Below are 21,828 nucleotides of genomic sequence, written 5' to 3'. Positions count from 1 at the left end.
TGCTCAGCCAATGGACGTTAGCTGAGAGTTCTCAACTCCGCGTCCAGCTAACGCAGCTCTAGAGCCTGTCCTGAGCCTCGGAGAAGCCTTCTGTTCCTCCACCTCTCCTCCCCAGACCCGCTCCTAGGCTCCTGGGCCCCTCTCTGCCTGTGGAGTGCTAGCTGATTAGCTAAGGATGGTCCTTGGCGCTCCGAAATAGTGCCTGTGGCTCCCTGCAGCTGGGGTGTCTGGCCAGCTGAGGGAGGAGCCATGCCATGAGGAACACAGGCTGCCGATGCTAACCAATATGAAAGACATTCTAAGCTTGGAAGCAGCAGGTGTCTGGGAACAGGACTGGGGCCCAGGCAGGTTTCCAGTGAGTACTCCAGTTTTCTGGCACAAGGAAGGAGCTGGCTGAGCGCAGGAGGCAAGTGGTGATGGTTGAACCCTCAGCTGAGGAACGGTGGTGTAGCCAGGGTGCCGGGGAGCCCATGTGCTTATGGGGAGGCTGGGGCCTGGAGAAGGGCCCGGGCAGGGTAACCACGCGTTCCCTCTGCTTCCAAAGCAGAGTCAGAGTCCCTGAGTGGGACTGCCTGGGCCTCCCCCTGGCACCCCAGCCCCGCCCCCCCAACAAACTGCGCTGCATCCTTCATTCACAGCTGTTTATAGAGACCTCACAGGCCTCCGGCCCTCAGCCACGGTCTTCTCTGGATGCCTGTACTGCTATGACCGCTGCATCCATCATCTTCTCCCGGAAGCCCTCTCCGACTCTCCGACCCCAGCTGAGCTCTTTGTTTGGGGGAGACTACAGAAGCACAGACTCCAGCTCTGTACTGGCTGAGAACGCTTATGGCTCTCTGCTACGTAGGTGGTCTACTTTCTCACTTTCCTGTCCCCCCTAAAGCCTAGACAACGGCTGATCCATTTGTTTGTTGAGTGAACAATGGAGTGCCATCCAAGCCCTTGGGTTATGGGAGAAGCTTGTCTGAGGGCACCAGGGGCCACCCCATGTCTCCGCGTGGCTGGCTCTGTCCTCTGTCACCGTAGACCAGAAGACTGCCTGGTGGAAGGCAAGATAAGGGGGAGAGATGGTCTTTCCTGGGGCTCCCAAAAAGTGCTGAGCAAAAATTGCGAGAAGGGCTGAGAACTGTGTTGGTCGAGTGCTTGCCCAGCATACACAGGGCCTGGGTTCGATCCCCAGCACTACACAACCCGAGTGTGGTAGCACAGGCTTGTACTCTCAACAGTTAGGAGGATCAGAAGTTCAAGGTCATCCTTAGCTATATGGCTAGTTTGAGACCAGCCTGGGCTACATAAGACTTTGTCTTCAACAAACAACAAACAACAACAATAACAACACAGCAGAAGGACAACTGACAATAATAATAATAAGTAAAGTAAGACCATCTCAAGAAAGGTATCATGTATTTTCTTTCATTTGCATATTTTTACATTTTATAAAGGCCTATAAAATCATGACGTCTGTATGTATGTTATGATATGACAGTAAAGGGCTGGAGAGACGGCTTAGCACTTGAGAGCACTGACTGTTCTTCCAGAAGACCTGGGTTCAATTCCCAGCACCCACATGGCAGCTCACACCCGTCTGTAACTCCTGCTCCAGGGGATCCGACACCCTCACACAGACACACGTGCAGATGAAACACCAATGAAAATAAAATAAAATAAAAAATTTTTAAGGAAAGTAAAAGCAAAACTGTCTAAGGAGACAAAAGGGACCAATGGGAGACATGAGGGGCGAGAAAAGGGAAGGTGCAGGGGTCTGTGCGTGGTAGAACTACACTTCTACGTGAATACACTTTTGCAAAAGCTTTGGGGTTCATGTGTGTGTGTGTACCTGTGAAGGTGCGATATATATGTCGTGCCAGTGTGTGGAGACCAAAGGTTTCTTCCTCAATCCCTCTCTGCCTTATGTTTTAAGCTTATTTTTTTTAAATCATTTATTTTTATTTTAGGCACACTGGTGTTTTGCCTACGTGTATGTCTGTGTGAGGCTGTGGGCTCACCTGGAACTGTTACAAACAGTTGTGAGCTGCCATGTGGTCGATGGGGATTGAACCTGGGTCCTCTAGGAGAGCAGCTGGTGCTCTTAACCACTGAGCCATCTCTCCAGCCCTTTAAGCTGATTTTTATTTATTACTATTAGTGTGTTATATGGTGTGTGAGTGTGGGTGTGCTATGGCATGCACAGAGGTCAGAGGACATCTTTGTGGATTCGGCACTCTCCTACCACTTTTTGTTTTTTTGGGGTTTTTTTGTTGTTGTTGTTGTTTGTTTTTTCAAGATAGGGTTTCTCTGTGTAGCCTTGACCTGGACTTGCTTTGTAGACCAGGCTGGCCTCGAACTCATGGAGATCCGCCTGCCTCTGCCTCCCGAGTACTGGGATTAAAGGCGTGGCACCACCATGCCCGGCTTCTCCTACCAGTTTTAAGTGGTTCTGTGGATGGACCTCAGGTAGCCAAATTTGCAAAGCAAGTGTCTTTACCTGCTGAGCCATCTTTCCAGCCTTCCACCTTATCTTTTGAGAAAGGGTATCTCATAGAACCTGAAACTTACTGAGTTGCCTGGACAGCAAGTCCCAAGGAAGCTGCCGTCCCTGCCTCCACAGTGCCGGGGTGCAGGTCCTCAGGCCTGCACAGCACTTTAGCAACAGGTAGATCTTGTTAAAATACTTCTTAAAGCATTCCATGAAGCCAAGAGCGAGCACTTTGGGAGGTAGAGGCAGGAGGATCAGGTGTTGGTGACATAGTGAGTTCAGGCCCTTGTCTCAAAAAAAAAAAAAATCCATGAACTTAAAAAAAAATGGCAGAGGGACTGTTGTTGGTTTGTTTTTGTTTTAATCAGGGACAGAAGGGATGACACCAGCCTTTAGGGGAGCAGGTCTCCACAGCACCCCGCCCTGGATGGCTGCTGGAGAAAGTGGCTCCATTTAGCTTCTGAGAATCAACCGTTTTGATGTTTGGGACAACGGTGTCATTCTAACTGTGTAACATACGAGCTGCTGAGTGACAAGTGATGTCGTCAACAATGGCCTCCATTCCCTCTACCTCCTGGGGGAAAAGGCTCTAAAAATATACCCAGTGTCCCGGGCCCCACTGCCCGGCCTGGAAAGCCTCAGTCACGGGGATTATGCCGGCTCAGGGCGGTGGAGCCGTTAGCAGACATGGCGGTTCTTCTGCTGAGACTCACTTCTTCCATATAGGACTTACTAAGTCTTTTTTTAAAAAATTTAATAAAGTGCTCAGACTTTTGATTTTCCCACTGAGGGCCTTGCTGCCTGGGGTTGGAAATGAAATCAACAACATAACAACTTGTTTGAATTTTAAGGGACACGGGCATTGATTGGCCCAGGTGAGAGGCGGACAAACCGCCACCAGGTTTGGTGGCAGGGTGGCAGTGATGTGTTTTTGTGCAGCACGAGGTCCCCTTTCATGAATGCACAGAATCTTGTACCAAAAACAGCCCTCTGCTCTCAATCTGCAGAGATGCCAGAGAGGCAGACACGGCTTCCAGGCCTCCACTACCCTGGTCAGTTCCTGGACTTGTGGGAAATGCTTAAGGCCCAAGAAGTGGCTGATGCCTTCCTGCTGATGGGCGGCAGTAGCTGTGCCTCCTGGGAGCAAGCTTGGAAGGGTCTAGGACCCTTCTGAGGGAAAGACCTGGAGATGGTGCTGACCTGGGCAGCCAGAAAACGTGGGAATGAATTGTGTTCTATGTGGGGGAGGGAGGGAGAGAGGGGAGGGAGGGAGAGAGGGGGGGGGGAGAGAGAGAGAGAGAGAGAGAGAGAGAGAGAGAGAGAGAGAGAGAGAGAGAGAGGATGTGAGGAGTCAGGGCACCCCTGCTCCCTATGGCTCCTCCTGCCAACAAGCATGCCTGGTTCTCAGAGTCAAGCTTGGCCAGGCTCGCCCACCCCACCAAAGCCCGGGATCTGCCACCCCATCAGGAATGCAGGGTTATGAAATAATAAACAGGGTTCTTGTCCAAGAGAAATGTTTTATTATTATTATTTTTCTCTCTTAATTGGATTCAGCATTCTTGCTCCTCGAGCACCCTCTCTGGCAGGGAATTCAGGTTTGTGCAAAGCGCAAGAGATTGTGCTTGCCAGAGACCTTTGGGCTAGCAGCCCCCTTTTCCCTGACTGGGCTTTCCTGCTCTGTCCCCTGCATGCTGCCGGCCTGGGCTGGCCTCTGCGTCTGGCCTGCTGACCTCTGCATATCCTGAGGAAGGTCCTGAAGGATCCGGAGGAACAGAACCTCTGTGATGTTCAGTGCCTGAGATGGTTACTGAGACGCCCTTATCTGCTAAGGCCACTAGATTCCCCCACTGCCAGACTGTTCCGCGCCCTCAGCAGGTCACTGGCCAAAGAGCCTAAAAGTTAAACCTGCAGCTTAGCCTCTCCTGAGGCCAGAGCTCAGAGCCTCCCTGGCCTGCACAGACCATCACTAGCGAAACGCTGGGGGCATTATCCGTCCAACCCATTGGACTAACACTGTGGATGCTGCCCTGTCTGCTGGCTCGAAAGCCCCAAAGCCCCTTCCCCGGCTCCGCCTAGCTTGCCTCCAGCACCCTGACATCCGGACAAGCTGCTTCCCACTTTGCACCCGAACGACGCCTGCAGCTTCTACGGTAGGGGTGGTGGGGTGCTCCGGGGTGCCAGACAGGCATGTGTTGCATATAAAAACAAGGTGACGTTCTAAGTATCTAAGAATGTTGGTCCCCTGAAGTGACTCTCACTGTTTCTCCTCCTCCTCAGCTCTTACTACTGACACCTTCGCCCTACTGTTGCCAGCTGGGATTCTGAACAAAAATGCCAGAGCATATTTTTTTTTTCTTGCTAGAAATGACCAATACAATCCTTAGTTGAGCAAATATAGGTTCCCATATAGTTTATAAACATGATAAGACATACAGTTTGGTAAGGAGCCGGGTGGGGGGACCTGTGCATTTATATATTTATATATTTATATTTATATATTTATATACTATGTGGATGTGTGGGTGGGAAGTGCGAATATATATAAGTGGACACAGGTATAAAACTGCACCTTCTGTGTGACTCTCATTGCGAGTAAAGTTCTATATGTCAACCTCTGGCGACCTCTCCTTTGGTGATTGGTTCTTGCCAGGACTGCCTGAGTCATCAGGAAAGAGAGGCATTACCCCACAGGTAGGGACTGAGGGTGGCATAGGGTTAGACAGGGCAGGTTAACTAAGTGGCCCTCAAGCCAGAGCCAGGACTGCTCTGAGATTGCTGGTGCCTCCGCTGGTTGTCTCTGGGTGAGCCTTGTTCGGAGTCCTGCTCCTTCTAAAAGCAGCAGGGTCCTTCAGCCCTTCTTTTCCAAATGAGCAAGATTCCACAGAGCCCAGCTCCTTCCAGGGGCACATGTCCTGTCACTGCTAATGATTCTCTTGGCGTGTGCTGGCTCTTTGACCACTGTGCTGGAGTGGGTGTGTCCAGAGGTGCTCGCCCAGGACAGCCGGAGGAGATGTGCTACCCCCTCCTGTCTGTAGCTGTACACTTTGGGCTTATAATCCACCAGAAAGGGTCCAGACTGTGGCTGAAGGCTTTAGTAGCCTTTTCCTGAAACCCAGCAGATCTTCCACTTAGAAAAAAAAAGAAGAAGAAGAAGAAGAAAAAAGAAAAAAAGAAGAAGAGATTCTGGTCCTTGCTGGACATGTGGCAGTGCTGGGTGATGGTGCCCCCAGGTCCTCAGCGGAGAGTGACTGCCAGCCCCAGTATCCAGGCCAGGAGTGAGGCCCCCAGGAAAGTGCCCGAGGAGGCTTGCTGCACCCCACTTGGGGCACGGATGGGGGTCCTGCGGGCACACTTGCCCTTCCTCTTGGGTCGTGCGGTGGGCATGATGTCAAAGCTGAACTTGTGCTGGTAGTCAGGGGCATAGTCCTGCAGCTCAGGAAGCTGTTTTCCAGTGCTCACCTTAGAGATCTGATTTCGGTTCCTGTGGCTGGTGCAGTTCTTGCCCGGCTTCTTGTAACCGGACCTGGAGCCAGGCAGATGGCCATGTGGGTGGCCTTTGTCCCTGGCGGTGCCATGAGACGGATGGTGCTCCTTGCGGGCAGCCCTGTCAGAGGTGGTGAGCGTGTGCGACTTGATCTGGTGTGGAGAAGCTGGTCCTGAGCAGTTCCGGAAGTCCTCGGCCCTCAGCAGCTTTAGGTCCTGGCCTTGCCGCAGCTCAGGGGCTGCGCAGGGGACGGCAGAGCTGGACCCCCGGAACCTCCTCAGCCACTCCCACAGGGAGTGTGCCCGGCAACCACAGTCCCAGGCATTCCCATTGAGGCGAAGGAACTCCAAGGCCACCAGCGGGGCCAGACAATCACCCTGCAGCTCCGTGAGGCTGTTGTTGAAGAGAAAGAGAGTAGTCAGCCTGTGGAGGTCATGGAAAGCCTTGTGGTGGACCCACTGTAGCTGGTTCTCGTGCAGCAACAGGCGATCCAGGTTCACCAGGCCCCGGAAAATGCCCTGGCCCAGGCTCCATAGCTTGTTGCCATGGAGAAACAAGTGACTGAGGTTGACCAGGTCCACAAAGATGTCATCTTGGAGGTACTCAATATGGTTGTCCTGCAGGTAGAGGTACTGCAGACTGTGCAGGCCGCCAAAGATGCCTGCGGGCAGGGCGCTCAGTCCACACTTATAGAGGTAGAGGGCGTGAAGCCTCACCAGGCCCTGGAAGGTCTCAGGTGCCAGCGTTCGCAGCTGCCTGTTGTCTCCAAGGTCTAGCTCCTCCATGTGCACAAAGCCCTCAAAGGTGTCGGGAGCGATGAACGTGATGTTGTTGGAGTAGATCCAGAGGGTGACCATGGCGGGGCTGAAGTGGCCCCGCTGGAGGAAGGTGATGCGATTGTTCTGCAGGAAGATGCGCTCGCTGTCCTCTGGGATGCCCTCCGGGATGGCGTTGAAGTTGTGGGCCTGGCAGCTGACAGTCATGGGCGCAGGGTAGCACACGCAGTCTCGAGGACAGCCGCCGCCCAGGGGTAGCTCTCCAGCCAGCAACAACAGCAGCAGTTCCACACAGCACCCTGGTGGGGGGAGAGATGGGACAGCTGTGAGGGGCCTGCCCAGAGAAGGGGGGAGACGCGTGGGGGATGGGGGACAGGGGACAAGGGGGGACTGGCAAATGACCCTCTCGGCCCACAAAGGTTCTGTCTACTGTACCGTACATGGGTCCCTTAGGCTAGGAGGCTGGACAGGAAATTTGGGGCCAAGGCCCACGTTATCACCTCACCTCTTTGGCTCTGTCCCTACAGTCTCTAATCCCCATCCAAACACCTCCTGAGACCCTGCCAGCCCCCCTGCAGGGTGAAACACGCCATGAACACAGTGTGTCGGCCTCCGTGTGCACAAAGCCCTCAAAGTGTTCTGCCACTTGCTCACTGTTAGCCGCCTGCACAAGTAACTACAAACAAAGCTAATATTCCATCTGGAGTCCTGAACAATCGCTGTACTTAAGTGATTCCTCAAAATAAGGAACGCATTGCATTCGCGATGCCAAGACATACCCCAGCCGGTGCCTCATTCACACATGCAACACGCCCTCTGTGCCTCAGTTTCCTCATTTGCTGAACCGCGGTGCACAGAGTTGAGAGCAGTGTGCAGAGAAGGCACCTGCCTGTGGGGGACTGTAAGTGACACCAGGGCTGACGCATGAGGCTTCCCTTGGGTTCATGATACTGCCAGATCGAGGCTGCCCCCCTCTGATTCACCACCTTATGGCCCTCTGCCTCTCTCTACCACGCTTGAGCTTGCCAGGCTGTGGCTGTAAAACCAGGCCTTGCCTCTTGACTGTCCAGAGCATTTCCTCTGTAGCCTCCCTCTAATTGGGCATTAATTAGGCATTCGTTAATGGATCCTTAAAATAATTATTTTCGGATGTGTCCAGCCTGTGGCCGGGTAATAGGCCGGTGCTCATTACTGAACCAGCCTCATTATGGACGATTGTCATTACCTGCCTTTTTACCAGGGTCACAGCTGCCCCAAGCGGCCCAGCAGGCGTGTCAAGATGATGAGGACAGGCTCCGGCGGCCCTACAGACACCCACCCTGAGGAGCCAGACAGCCATGACCTATGCTGCCTCAGTTGGCCTCTTGCCTCTTCTTTTCCAGCATCTTCAGCTGGGACTCCTGGGAGAGCCAGGGTGCCTGGGACATATGAGCTGAATCTTCTTGCGGCCAGCTGTGCCCTGAGCATGTGGGATGAAAGAAGCCACCCTCCTGACCAGCCTTCCCACCTGGGGTCCCAGACTCACCACTACCCAGGTCCAGGGGCTGCCTGGCAGGGGTGCCCTCTACCCCTCCCCCAGCTGAGAAGGTCTCCACCTTGACCTGTCACCCCAACCACCACCCCCAGCCCCGACAGAAACGGCCTGGTGAGTGAGTGACAGCTCCCAGCTGCTGGGAGTTATGGGTTCCCAGAGAGTGGCAGCTGTTTCTCATCCCCCCCGCAATCACCCGGCTTCCACTGAATGTTTCCAGCACAGAAAAAATCATCGCACATAATTTAGTTTTTGCATAATTGGGTTCAGTTGTGATTTCAGAGCAATTACGACCTCAGAGTGGCGGTGGTGGCGTAGCACAGGCCGTGCTCCGCAGGCCCTTTGCAGTTCTTTCTGCTATCCAGACACTAGACAGCATGCAGGCTATGGCCACCTCTGCCTCAGTTTCCCTCTCCAAAGCATGTCTTCATGCTACTCTGTCAGTCTTCCTCCTTGGAGACCTGGGTGTGGCCTCCAAGCTCCCAGCCCCTGTCCGAGGACCCCTGCGCTGCAGGGGGGGTCAGGAACCCCAGTCGGCTGGAGGGCAGCCTGCCCTGTGCCATCAGAACCCAACCCACGCTGGCTTCACCATCCTCAGGCCTCCTCCAACCTCCCTGTTTGGTTTGTACTCTCTCTCCTGCTCAGGCCACTCTCTTCCAGGAAGGCCATTCTTTCCAGACCCTTCCCCAAGGAGTGGCTCTATCCCCATCACTCTGAGAAAGCCCAGACTCTGGGTTCAAGGACATTCATGACGCTTGTCCGACATGTTGGGCTGAAGGAGACACAGCAGAGCCTTCACTGCGTGTGTGTGTGTGTGTGTGTGTGTGTGTGTGTCTTGTGAAAATAAAGCATTTCCTCCTTGGCCTGCAGCTGTGGGCAGGTAGGGCTGTGGTGGGCTTATCACTAATTCCATCCGACATTTGTACAGCGCCTCGGAGTTTACACAGTGCTTTTGCCTCTGCTGCGCTCTCCCCTCTGCTGTGGCTACTCTGTCTCTGTGCACCCCAGAAGAATCTGGGGGTCCATTGGGGGAGATTATCCCTTAAATAGAGGCCTCCAGGGAATACCAGTACACAGGCCAGGGATCTACTTAGGTTTAAAAAAAAAAAAATCAGAGCCAGGCATGGTGGCGCACGCCTTTAATCCCAGCACTTGGGAGACAGAGGTAGGTGGATCACTGTGAGTTCAAGGCCAGCCTGATCTACAAAGTGAGTCCGGGACAGCCAAGGCTACACAAAGAAACCCTGTCTTGAAAAAAAAAATCAAACTGTACCAAACCTCTGGTGTGGGCTTAGCGACCAGCTTATGAAGAGGTGGAGCGGAGGGGAGCAGGGTGAAGGTAGGATGGGGGTTTTCGATCTAAGGGAGGCAGGAGGACAAAGGACTCTCGCCAAGACCTGAGGCAGAACCAGGCTCAGGTCCCTTGTCACCTTGAGGAAGAATAGGCTATTGTCACTAGGAAGTCCAAGGCAATGAGACCACAAGGGCAGTCACTTCCTGCATGCAGGGCTCTTCTGGAAGCACACTAATGTGAGGCAGACACAGGACAGCTATTTCCCCACATGCCAGGGAGGCTAGCCTTCTAAGAACCTCCATCTCCTAATGGGAGAAGGTGCTGAGGGGCTCAGCCAAGTTTGCATCCGTGTCTTTGATTTTTTATTTTATTTTTTATTTATTTATTTTTTTGAGACAGGGTTTCTCTGTGTAGCCTTGGTTGTCCTGGACTCGCTTTGTAGACCAGGCCTGCCTCTGCCTCCCGAGTGCTGGGATTAAAGGCCTGCGCCACCACACCCGGCTGCATCCGTGTCTTTGAGTGGTATTACTCCAAGACCTTGACCGAGCTGTCCCAGCCAGCTCGGGCCACTTCTGAGCCAGCAGGTCCCAATCCTAGGATTGTCACCCAGCAGGTCCTCCCCCCCCCCCGCCCCACCCCCAGTGAGGCAGGCACTACATCACCATGGCGCCTTCTATGCCCCCTCCATGAGGCCCTTGGGAGCCCCGCCCCGCTGATTGCCTGATTAATGTACTAACAATGAGGATGGAGCCTTGGCTGTGCATTTTAAGATTGCAAATTAGCAGGAATCCAAGTCTCTGTGGAGAGGCCCTGCACCTCTCCTGCCAGACTCCTCTGGCCCCTCCTGAGCAGGGCTGCCTTCTACTTCAGTGGGCGGAAGGGAGAGGACGCAGCCCCCCTCGCCTTCCCCTCCAGGGGATGCCCTTCACTGAGCTCTGCTTCACTGGTCCCAAACCTCCAGCCTCCCCACGCACATGAGCCCCCCAGGCTCTCCAGCCCCATCCATTCCTTCATCCCCATTCACACTTGCCCCCGAGCCTGGGAGAGCCACAGAAGCCAGCCGGTGTGGGAGGGCCTGGCGATGAGCATCGTGGCTCATTTGCATATGGGTGTGGCCACGCCCAGGTAGATACCTGGAGAGTCTACGGGATGTTAAGAGAGGGCCCTAAGGAGAGCTTCTGCTGCCCCTGGGTCACCAGCCAGCATTCTTTGATTGCTGGTCTCCTGTGTAACAACACTAGCAGCTCTTCAGCCTCCAAGAATATCTGACTTATGAACTTGGGGCAGAGAAGGGTCCTGCTCTGTGTAGTAGCCGCCTTATCTGTGAGGGGAATCTATTCGGCTCACAGCTCTGCACAGAGGACGTGCAGGCAGTGTCCTCAGGTCAGCTTGTAAACCCCAAACTCCTCCTGCCACGCTGACTGTGGACGGCCACCTCAGCAGATATCAATGGTCTCATGGGACCAGACCTGGTGGGCTGGGCAAAGGCAGCAGAACAGGATGTGCAAAGGTCCTGAGGTGGGAAAGTGGGCCCGTGTTTTCCACCCCCTCTAATGATGCAGAGCCTCCACGGCAGGCTGTGACCTCAGCTCAGGTGGGCTTGGGAAAGCCAGAGCTGGGGTAGCCAGAGAGCTCGGCCCAGGGCCCAGCACTCACAGGGCTGCTGCCTGCTATACCCAGGCCACACGATCCAGTGTAGCGGGGGCCCTACAGCACCCTGGCCACCAGAAGGGAACTAACAAGGAAAATCTGACTCTGGGAGGAGGGTCTTTAACGGAAGCCCTCAGCAGCATCGCTCACACAGGAGAAAATAAGATGCCCAGAGCATCAGTGGCTGGTCACAGCTGGACGACACAGTGGGACAGGCCCTGACTAGCTGCCTTCAGGCTGGGGCTCTAACATCAGCTTCCTGATGCCATGAGTGAGCAAGACAGCCTCAAGTAGGGCTGCTCAGCTTTCTTAGTCTTCGCTCCAGCTTAGCACACAAGGGGCTGCCCAGCCCCCACCTACCCATCCATGGACATCCCCATGGCTACTTTCTCCATGGAGCCTGGGCAGGTCAGTGGGTCTCTCTGAAGCTTGCAGGCTGCTCTGCCATGTAGCCAATCTTGCTGGCCTTCAGCCCTCCCTCCCTCCCCTGGCCCCAGCCTGGCCAGCTGCTCTTCTATGAGCAATCGATGCTAACCTAGTGCTCTCTTGCTGCGGGGATGGGATGACGGCCTCAGACCAGGCAGGCTGCACTCTTGGGGCTGCTGGCGCCTCAGGCCACTTGGCACTTGTGTCCACTTGTGTTCTAAGCATAGGCTCCTTCCTGGCTCAGCCCTGAAGACAAGGAAGCTGGCCAGGGAACAGCTGGGCTCTCCTCATCAGCCTCCGCTGCTGGCCAGAATGGCCGGCAGCCTCCTGCCCGTGACTATGGGTAGAGCGTGGCTGTGGAGACAGAGGTCGAAGTTCAGTCCTGGCTGCTCCTTTCAATGCTTTGCGGGAGCCTCGCTTTCCTCACCTGCAAAATGGGGCAATCGCTGAAAGCTCAGCCAGCCTTCCAGCCCACAGATGCTGGTACCCGCCCGGCCCTCCCACATCTCCATCTGTCTATCCCAAGCCATCCAAACCGAGCGCCTCCTCTGCTCACAGCTTCTCCATCTTGGGTGAAGATGACCCCTTCCCTTCAGCTGCTCAGGATAAACACCTCAGGCTCACAGTGGTCCCGTCCCTCAGCCCATGCTCCACTCTCTGGAAAGCTTGTTGAGCGAATGTGAGTGTATCCTGTGTCTGTCCACGTAGCACAGCCCCTACTGCTGCCATTCACCCAGGGCGTTGCGCTAGTCTCCTGGACCGCCCCGCTGCCCCCACCCTCAGCCCTACATAGCCTTTAACAGTAGCTAAGGCATTCCAGGAAAAGTCTGAGTCAGAATATGGCGCTCTTCTGCTTAAATCCTCCATGGCTCCAGTCTGGCCCTAAGATGCCCCCAAGTCTATTTCTTGGCCCAAAGGCCCTGCCTCTTCCCGGCTACACAGATCTTGCTGCTGTCCCTCCATATGCCAGGCACTCAGCCTCCTACCTTTGCCCATGCTGTTCCCTCGACCTGGAACTGTTTGTTTATTTGGTTGTTTTTGTTTTTTTGTTTTTTTGGTTTTTTTTGTTTTTTGGGTTTTTTTTTTTCCAGCAGGGAGTGGGAGTGGGGTGGGGAGTTTCGAGACAGGGTTTCTCTGTAACAGCCCTGGCTGTCCTGGAGTCACTTTGTAGACCAGGCTGGCCTCAAACTCAGAGATCCGCCTCCTTTGCCTCCTGAGTGCTGGGATTAAAGGCGTGCGCCACCACGCCTGGCTGGAACTGTTACCAGTACATCTGCAGGGCTTCTTTCCAGCGAGGCCACTCCTGAGCAGCCGATTTTCAAGGTGTTTCTTCCCTGGGACATTTTATTCTACCACATGCGTCCTTTAACACACGACGGAATTCACTCGTTTACTTTCTGCCCCCCTGCTGCTCTGCTCCCTGCACACAGTAGGTGCTCATCAGCTATTCTGCGTCAAGGGAAGCGCCTTCCCAAGTCTCTGGAGAATTGAGTGATGACCCTCAGAAGCCTTAGACTCAAAGCCCCAAGTCTGGGGTCTAGCTCATAGCAAGTGTTCAATAAACACTGGTCGTAATTAGTCCTGGGGAGACTCAGATGCTCCGGGGTGAGAGCTGACACCTGGACTTGGCTCTCATCAAGGTCCATCAAGGAAGTGACCAGATGATGACGAGAGCTCTGAGACAGACCCAATGCCAGCCCTTTGCTGGGGACAAGGGGACATAGACTGGAACTGGGAAGATTCCCAAGGTCCGGGGCTTTCATCGCTAAACTGGAAGAGTGCCAAAGAAAACAGAAGAAGTTTAGTTCCTCTACACGGGGTCCAGGACCAGAACCTTCCGAACAGAAATGTCTGGGTTTAAAGAGAGAGAGGAGGCCAGATTTGCGGGCGCAGACTTGGGAGGCAGAGGCAGGTGGATCTCTGTGAGTTCCAGTACAGCCAAGGCTACACAGAGAAACCCTGTCCTGAGCCCCCCATGCTCAAATTCAAAATCTTGAAGGGGGGTTGGGAAGTCAGAAAGGAAACACACACACACACACACACACACACACACACACACACACACGTTAATATCATATCACACTGTGGCACAAGACCTGCAGTTCCGCAGTGAGGACTGGACTCAGCCAAAGCACAAGTGTGGGCAAATGGCTATTTGAGTATTGTATGCACGTGCAGTGTGGAGTTGCACCTGAGGTAGCTATATGTGCACAGGCGTTGCCCTGCGTGCTTACAGACAGACGTAGACAGTCATGTCCCCTTGCAAGGCGTTTGCATGTAATCTGAGTACATGCATATAAGCTCACATCTACCTCTAGAGACTATGGTTGGCACCCTGGGCCCCATTTGTGCTCAGCATCCCAGGCACACCACCCCAGAGAGAGGCAGCACATGCTGGGGGTGGGGGAGGGCTCTCAGGTGTCTTATCTTGGTCTTCACCCCCTTTGCCTTCAGCACCTGCCTTCTTCCTCACACTCTGAAGCAAACACTCGCCGCAGGTTCTCCCAACACCAGGATCCCTCTCAGCCGAGGAGTGCGCAGCTCCCCATCGGATTAACCTTTTGGCTTTTCTCTGCCTGGAGTTGGTCCCCTGAAGCAAGCCTGGCTGCCAACATCACGCTAATTGAACTGACAACTTCTCTGAGAGCAGTTTGGGGTCTCCCACATCCTGCCCATTAGGCCTCTCTTTGCCTGCTGGGGTACACTGTGTGGGAAAGGATGGAGGTTTCTCTGTGCTGCTCTGTACTGAGGCAGTGGTCCAGCCTCTGACCCACCGCAGAGGGAGCCCATTTTACCTAGGCAATTTCCGACGGGCACAGAAGTCTCCCCGAGGCCTTATAGGTATGGGAAGCCTAGTGAGCCTGCCTGGGCACCTTGAACCTGAGCAGGATGCGTGGGAGATAGTGTCACTATTGTTGTTTGCAAAGGATACTGTTCCCAGACCACCAAGACATCCTGGCCTTCACCCTGACTGTGGGTGGTCCCAGAATCCAAAGCTCTGACAGAGCAGATGCTGAGAGGCACGTAACCCAGGGCTGAGATCCTTGGAGGGCATCCTGGCTTTCTTTTCTGTCCTTTGTCCCGGTGCATCATTCCCATTTGTGGCCATCAGCTCTCCACGGGAAACGCGAGGCTCACGGACTCTTTCTACCTCTCCCACCATCCCATACCCACACTCCCAGTAATGTGTGCTCTCATGTGACCCAAATCTTGGCTTAAGGGCCCTATGTTGGAGCTGTTGGTTTCCCCCCACCTCTCCTTCTCTCTTACCACCACCACCATCAATTCCTCCAATTCCTCCTCCTCTTCCTCCTCCTCCTCCTCCTCCTCCTCTTCTTTTTAACAGGATCTCATACAGTCTGGGAAGGTCCTAACCTCCTTTTGAACTCCTGACCCACCTGCCACCATGTTCTGGGATGCAGGCATGTGCCTCCATGCCCTGCAGATAGGGCTGCAAGTTTCTGAGCATCCATCCTTCCCAGGGACCTTGTGAAGCCAGCTGCCACTCCCTCACAAACAACAGCACGCTGTGAGTGCACCTGGAACCCAACCGGTAAGTGATGATCTATCCTGGGTGTGTGTGGCAGGGCTGGGGACCTTTGATTGGGTAGTGACTATCTATGGGGGGGGTGCGGCTCCAGGGGCATGCAGGAGAGGGAGCTGGCGGTGGGGTGGGGGTGGGGGAAGGTGTTTGGGGGTGCTGCCAAATCCTGAGCAGCTGATAATGCAGAGAGGAAGTAGGTCTCTGACAGGAGTCCTCGTTTCCAGCTCCAGAGAAACACCCCTCTCTGGTTGTCAGTAAAAGGCACTCACGAGTGAACCGTAGGCTCTGGGTATACCCAATCCCTGCTGACCACCCTGTTCTGCACCTCCCCCGCTCCCCTCCATTTTGAGGAAAAAATCCACGGGTTGTCTCTGCAACAGTAGGAGACAGCCCCGTCACTCGTGGATCTTCCACGTGGGAAAAGAGTAGACCAAAAAGACCCAGGCACACACACAAAGACCAGGTGTGCATGATGGGACCGCAAAGGGGTTAAGATTTAGATCAAAGAGTCAAATGGCGGTGGCACACGCCTATAATCCCAGCACTCAGGGAGGCAGGGGCAGGCAGATCTCTGTGAGTTTGAGGCCAGCCTGGTCTACAAAGTGAGTCCAGGACACCCGAGGCTGCGCAGAACTGCTTTATGTGCTCAACATTTGAGTTGTAACCTAAAGGATAAGAACGAAGAACAAGGGCTGGCAGTGTGGCTTCGTTGGTAGAGTGTTTGCTTAGAGTGCCTACAGCCGTGGGTTCAAACCCCAGCGCCACATAAACTAGGTGTGGTGAGGAAAACCTGTAATCCCAGCACTTGGGAGGTAGAAGCAGGAGGACCAAGGTTATCCTTGGGTACAGAGCAAGTTCAAGGTCGGCCTGGGATACATGAGACCCTATCTCAAGGGAAAAGAAAGAAAGAAAGAAAGAAAGAAAGAAAGAAAGAAAGAAAGAAGAATAAACTGAGGGACAGCTTCACAGAGAATAGCGGGCACAATGCCCCTGAGGCAGTATTGCGCTCAGTACGTGAGGGGAGGGGAGAAGGGATGAGGTTAGAAAAGTGGGAGCCACGGCCTGCGCAGAGATGATGTGACTGGATTTGAGGAGGACGGGTTGATACAGAGCAAGGCAGGTGGCAAGGAGGCCTGGGACTATTGTCTGTGAGACATGTTGTAAGGCCCCAGAGGCAGATGGGTAGCATGGAGAATTGTTTGGGATGACATCCAGACGAGACTCTTCAAGATACGGGAGGACCATAGTGGCTGACAGAGCCTAGGGAGCAGGCATGGGGACCCGTGAAGTCTGCTGGCCTCTCAGTGTTGCCAGCACCGCACAGGAGCCCAGAGGAAGCACTGCACTTGGGAGCCATCGGCACGGAGATGGAATTTAGTTCGTGGGAATGGATGAAGTCATCTGGGAGAGTCGAGGGAGAAGACGCGGGATTGGATCCAATGGTGGGGGCGACACTTTTGAAGGAGGGCAGACGCGGCCTTGGAAAAGATGGTGTCCCCGAAGCCCAGTGTTTCTGGGAGGAGTCGATATGTTGAGGACTGCTGAGAGGACTGGACAGCCGTGGAGAGGTACTAGTGGTCCTAGCAGGCTCACTTCTAGGAGGTATTGGGAACCGAAGACAAATAAAGATAAAGGAGAGGTGAGGAAGGTGATGGCGCTGCATCAACCAGGTCATGGAAGGATGTGTTGAGATAACAAGTGCCCCAGAATCTCCATGGCCGCCAGCAACAGAGGCTGGTCAAACAGAGATGAGGGAGGCCTCCTTGCGGGAAGCCAGGTCGGGAAAGCATCCTTGACCTAGAACACTCCCAGGAAAAAACACAGGGACGGACCAACCACTGACTTTCTCTATGGTGGCTTCAAGAGACAGGCATCGTCCCTTCTCACATTTCATTGGTCGACATCATGCATGTGGCCCTGCGTGGCATCACGGGACAGGGGTGACTCCTCTTGTGGGGAGAGAGGGTGCAAGGGGTGTCTGTGGGCACTGAGAGCACACTCACACAGGAAGCTCTGACATTAAGTGGCTGGACAAACAGGAAGGACCTTGTGGGGGTGTGGGTCAAGGGCAGCTAATGCTTTTTTTTTTCTTTCTTTCTTTCTTTCTTTCTTTTTTTAGCTTTTTAAAATTATAGTTTTTATCTGGAATCGCTACACAGTAATTGTACATATTTATGGGGTACAGCTTGACATTTCAAAACATGTATACAATGTGTGATGATCAGATCAGGGCAATTAGCATACCCATCACCTCAAATGTTTATCACTTCTTTGTGTTGGGAGCATCCAAAATCCTCTCTACTAGCTAATTTGAAATTTATAATTAACTGACAACTACAGCCATCCTACTGTGCCATAGAACATTAGACGTTACTGTTACTCAACCACGCTGGGGCACCCATTAACCGTGCTCCCACACCCTCCCAGTGTGGTTGGCTTTTTTTTTTTTTTTTTTGAGATGGAAGAAATAGAGCCTGTTCTCATGCCAACAAGTATGATTCAGGAGGAGAAAAACTGTCAGAGAGAAACTGAGACAGCAAGCCTGGAAGGGGGAGATCTGAGGTACACCTGCTCCGAGTAACGGGGGGGACCATGTCATGTGCAGGGAGGACAGTGGGGTTAGCCTTGCCGGGTTATATTCTCTCCTCCCCCCAAAAGCAGGAAGGTTCCTCTGCTGAGGATGGAGGTTGAAAAGAGGGTGGGAGTCTGAGGCAAAAGAGAGAAAGATACCGGCATCTGGTGGTGTGGGCGAGCCGGCTCCTGAGAGCCCGCTGCAGGAGGCTGGAACCTGCCCGGAGCTCAAGTCAGCATAGTCTGTGGAGAGTCGTCCATGATAGCAGCTCTTAGGTGTGGCTGGAGGCACGGAGGAGTCACCCAAGGGTGGGGTTGCCGGTGAGTCTGCATAGTTGAAGGACCAGGAGTTTGAAAGTATTTGCCTTTCTAAAGCCATCTTAGACTGTCCGCGGCCCAAACGCTTCCTGCCTCCTGCTGGGCTCTTGGGGCTGTATCTCGTATTGTAGGACAAATGATAACTGGGCTTTCCAGGCCCCACTCCTCTTGCTGTTTTCTCCTCACGTCCTTCGGAGCCCAGATAAACACCTCAGCACTCAGCTGCAGCTGCCTCCCTGTCCCTGTCCCTGTCCCTGTCCCTGTCCCTGTCGGCTCAAGTGCTGCCCACTCTCCAGAGCCCACAACTGCCCGTTCTCAGACCCTAGACCTGGGAAACACGAAACAGATCACACTTAGTGTGCGCTTCCTGAGTGGTCTCCAAGCCCTCTTTTTTATATATTCAATTTTCTTTTAAAGTTATCCATCACTATTTGCTTTCATTTTAAAATAATACTTGCCAGTTGTGGAGAAATGTAAAGTAGGGAAGTAAAAAAGAAGGGGGAAAAATCACTATATTCCCATTACCCTTGACAGCCGCTGACAGGTCCTTGCTGAACCTTCAATAGCTCCTTCGTTTATAGAGGGCTGTATAAAATTTAAATAAAAATTTTATTTAAAGAAATAAAGTTGAGATCGTGTTATATATGCAGCTCTCTGCTCCCACCCAGCTGCAAAGCTCTGTACTGAGGATCCTGGGGGAGCCCTGTGGGTGGAGCGGTCCCTGCCCCAGGGCAGCGGGGAAATCAGGCCTCATCAGTCAGCCACGACCAGTTGCCCAGGTATGACACAGAGAGAAGACCGATGGAACAGCAGGCAAGATTCCTGAAGACTGCGGATGATCCCACCGTATGCACACAGTATAACTTAGTAATCTCTTAAACAGTTATGTCTCTTTTTTTTTACTGTTATAAATGATCAAGACTAAGCTGTGTATGTGGCTCAAGACGTCTAATCCCAGCAGCTGGTAGACAGAGGCAGGCGGATCTTCAATCTGAAGCTAGTCAGGGCTGCACAGTAAGTTCAAGCCTGGGCTACGTGCCCTGTCTCAAAAATCCAAGGGAAAATCATGGCAGGGGCTGGAGATGTGGTTCCACTGTTAAAAGCACTGGCTGCTCTTTTATAAGTCCTAGGTTCAATTCTGAGGGCCCCCAAGGTACCTTATAACCCTCTGTCACTCAGTATTAGGGCATCTGATACTTTTGTCTGGCTTCCAAGTGCAATATGCACCCACACGGTGCACACACACACACACACACACACACATGCAGGGAAAATACCCATATACCTAAAATTAATAATAAGAAACATTTTTAATTAACTGGGTTGTGGTGGTGCATACCTTTAATCCCAGCATTTGGGAGGCGGAGGCACTTGGATCTCTGAGTTCAAGGCCAGCCTGGTCTTCAGAGTGAGTTTAGGACAGCTAGAGCTACATAGAAAAACCTTGTCTCAAAAAAACAAAAGCAAAAACAAATTTAAACTGAAAAAAAAAGTCATCAAACTTATGGCAGAATAGTGACTCGGGCCCATAGTAGGTCCCTGGTACTCAGGAGGCAAGACTGTTGGCGCCCCAGGCCAGCATGGGCTCCATAAGATGCTGTTTCAAATTAAAGCAAAACAAAACAAAAGATCATGCCAGAAATTAGTGGTATTTGTTGCCTCGTGGGAAGCAAGGCTGATGGGAAGCTGTGGGGCTCGGGTGAAGGAAACTACCCTCTCTATATGTCAGGGACTTTTGATTTATTACTGTGTCAATGTATCTATTAATTCTTTAAGGTCAGTTAAATTAAATTAAATAACACTGCAATCAACATCTTTGTCTAAATTCCTGATCTTTCCTTAGACCGATCTCACTGAGCTCAAGTCGCCTTGATGAACACCAAAAAGTTCTAGAGAGTTCTATCTCCTAGAAAGTTTAGCTTTACAGCCTTTGGCCTTAAGATCCACCCAAAATAAACTCACAGCTCGGGGGAGGAGGGGGCCTCTAGAGAGTTAGCCCTTTCCTCTGGGCTCTTTGGGAGCATCCTGTGAGCTACTCAGAGGAGATGGGAGCTCAGCCTTAAGGAACCACTTCTGTGTGCATCCCAGGGATAGCCACATGCACTTCTTGAATAGCCCCGCCCCCAAAATCATTATAAATACATGTCCTCGTTTTACCAGTGAGAACAAGAAAGCTCAACACACCCAGGATGCTAACCATTACAGTTCAAGGAAGACGGCTCTGGCATCCATGGTGTAAGGATCGATGGCTCTTCAGGAGCACTGCTGGCTCAGAGAGACCCTGTCCCAGCAGCACCCTCTCCTAGACTCTGCCCCTGCTCCCTGGTGGACAGTCTCCCTCCTCCCCAGCCTCCACTGCTTGGGCCTCAGGCTCAGGAGGCTGAGGGGAATGGACGAGGCTGATGGGGAAGGAAGTGGAAATTCTGTGTAATACCCTCGTCTGTATCACAAAACTTGTCTTAAGTGCCAGCCCCAGGGATTTGCTGGAGTTGGCATGACAGAGGTGGGGCTGAAGGTCAGATTAAATTGGACTGGTAACCCCCACAGGGATACTTGAAAGAGATTGCTAAAGAAAGAGTTTCCGGCAGGGACCCGAGGTGGTTGAGGCGGGCAGTGGCAGCATGCAAGGCTGACCCGGCCAGGTCAAGCCTGCTTAGCAGGGCCTGGCGGTGGTGACAGGTCTGGGTTCACAGGAAACCTGAAATCTTGCCTTTTTCTCCCAGTAATGAGTTGGTATAAAAATGGATCCTGAATAAAACTGTCTGCAGTTTTCAAATTTCAAAATGCATTAGTCAAAATATATCAAATTTCCATGTACTGGCTTACCACCTGCTCTAAGTGGGATCCTTTCTCAGCTGGAATATATTGAAATATGAATCACCCCCTGAGAAGCAAAGGGGTTCAGAGGGGAGGGAGGGTCCTCTTAGAATGTGCCTGGGCCCCCTCTGGATCCCCCAACACTGCCCTTCACTCAACGATAACATTTATTTCCTGGGCGACCTAGAACCTTGGCCACTTCCCCGAGTCTCAAGTCCCTAAGCCAAGGCCTTGTGCTCAGTTCAGCCTCCGCCGTGAAGGGCAGAACACAGTCTCCCCATACCCTCTGTGTGAGCACTCAGACTCGCTGGGAAGGCAGGCCGGCCATCCTAAGGCTATACCCAAAGGCACATCATCCTGACTGGCTCACTGATGTTCATTTCTCTGAGATGGGCTCTCCCATAGTTCGGGCTGGCCTTATACTCAGGAGGCCCCTGTCCCTTCTGGAAAGACTTCCTTCTCGGTCTCAGAAGCACAGCTTTGCTGTTTCCGTCTGTCTTGCTGTGGGTCCTCACTCTGTCCTTCCTTGGTCTCGTCTCCAGGTGACCCTATTCTCTAGGACTGAGCCCAGCCCCTCTCTTCCATCATCACACCCATCCGCAGGAGAACACACAAGAACATTCTCAGGGCTGTCTTCACAGAGCGAGCATTGATACTTGTCCTAAAGCTCACAGTAGTCCTGTGACTACTGTCCACTGATGTCACCACGTGGGTAGCTAATAAACGGGTCGGGCCCACCACATCCTCAGCATCTTTCCTAACAGGCTTCCTCAGCTGCTGGGAAGCCATTCTTTTGGTTGCTTGGGTTGAAAATGCAGAGGCTGAGTCAGGCGCGGTGGCGCACGCCTATAATCCCAGCGCTCAGAGAGACAGAGGCAGGCGGCTCTCTGTGAGTTCGAGGCCAGCCTGGTCTACAAAGAGGGTCCAGGACAGCCAAGGTT

At 53.0% G+C, this 21,828-nt stretch overlaps 1 protein-coding gene across 1 annotated transcript in view; it reads right to left on the bottom strand.

The window, feature by feature from the left end:
* Positions 1 to 1,387: 1,387 nt before the first annotated feature.
* The window catches only part of RTN4RL1 (reticulon 4 receptor like 1), an 85,388-nt gene continuing 64,947 nt past the window's right edge, over positions 1,388 to 21,828 (bottom strand). Inside the window, exon 2 of the mRNA XM_084802818.1 lies at positions 1,388 to 7,035. Within this exon, the coding sequence (XP_084658944.1) occupies positions 5,711 to 7,035 (1,325 nt within the window). The 3' untranslated portion in view covers positions 1,388 to 5,710. The remainder of the gene's footprint in view (positions 7,036 to 21,828) is intronic.

Source organism: Acomys minous, assembly GCF_964271855.1.
Source record: "Acomys minous genome assembly, chromosome: 12".
In the NCBI taxonomy this organism is placed as follows: Eukaryota; Metazoa; Chordata; class Mammalia; order Rodentia; family Muridae; genus Acomys; species Acomys minous.
The sequence above is the reverse complement of the archived record's forward strand: the minus strand, read 5'-3'. Positions and strand labels throughout refer to the sequence as shown.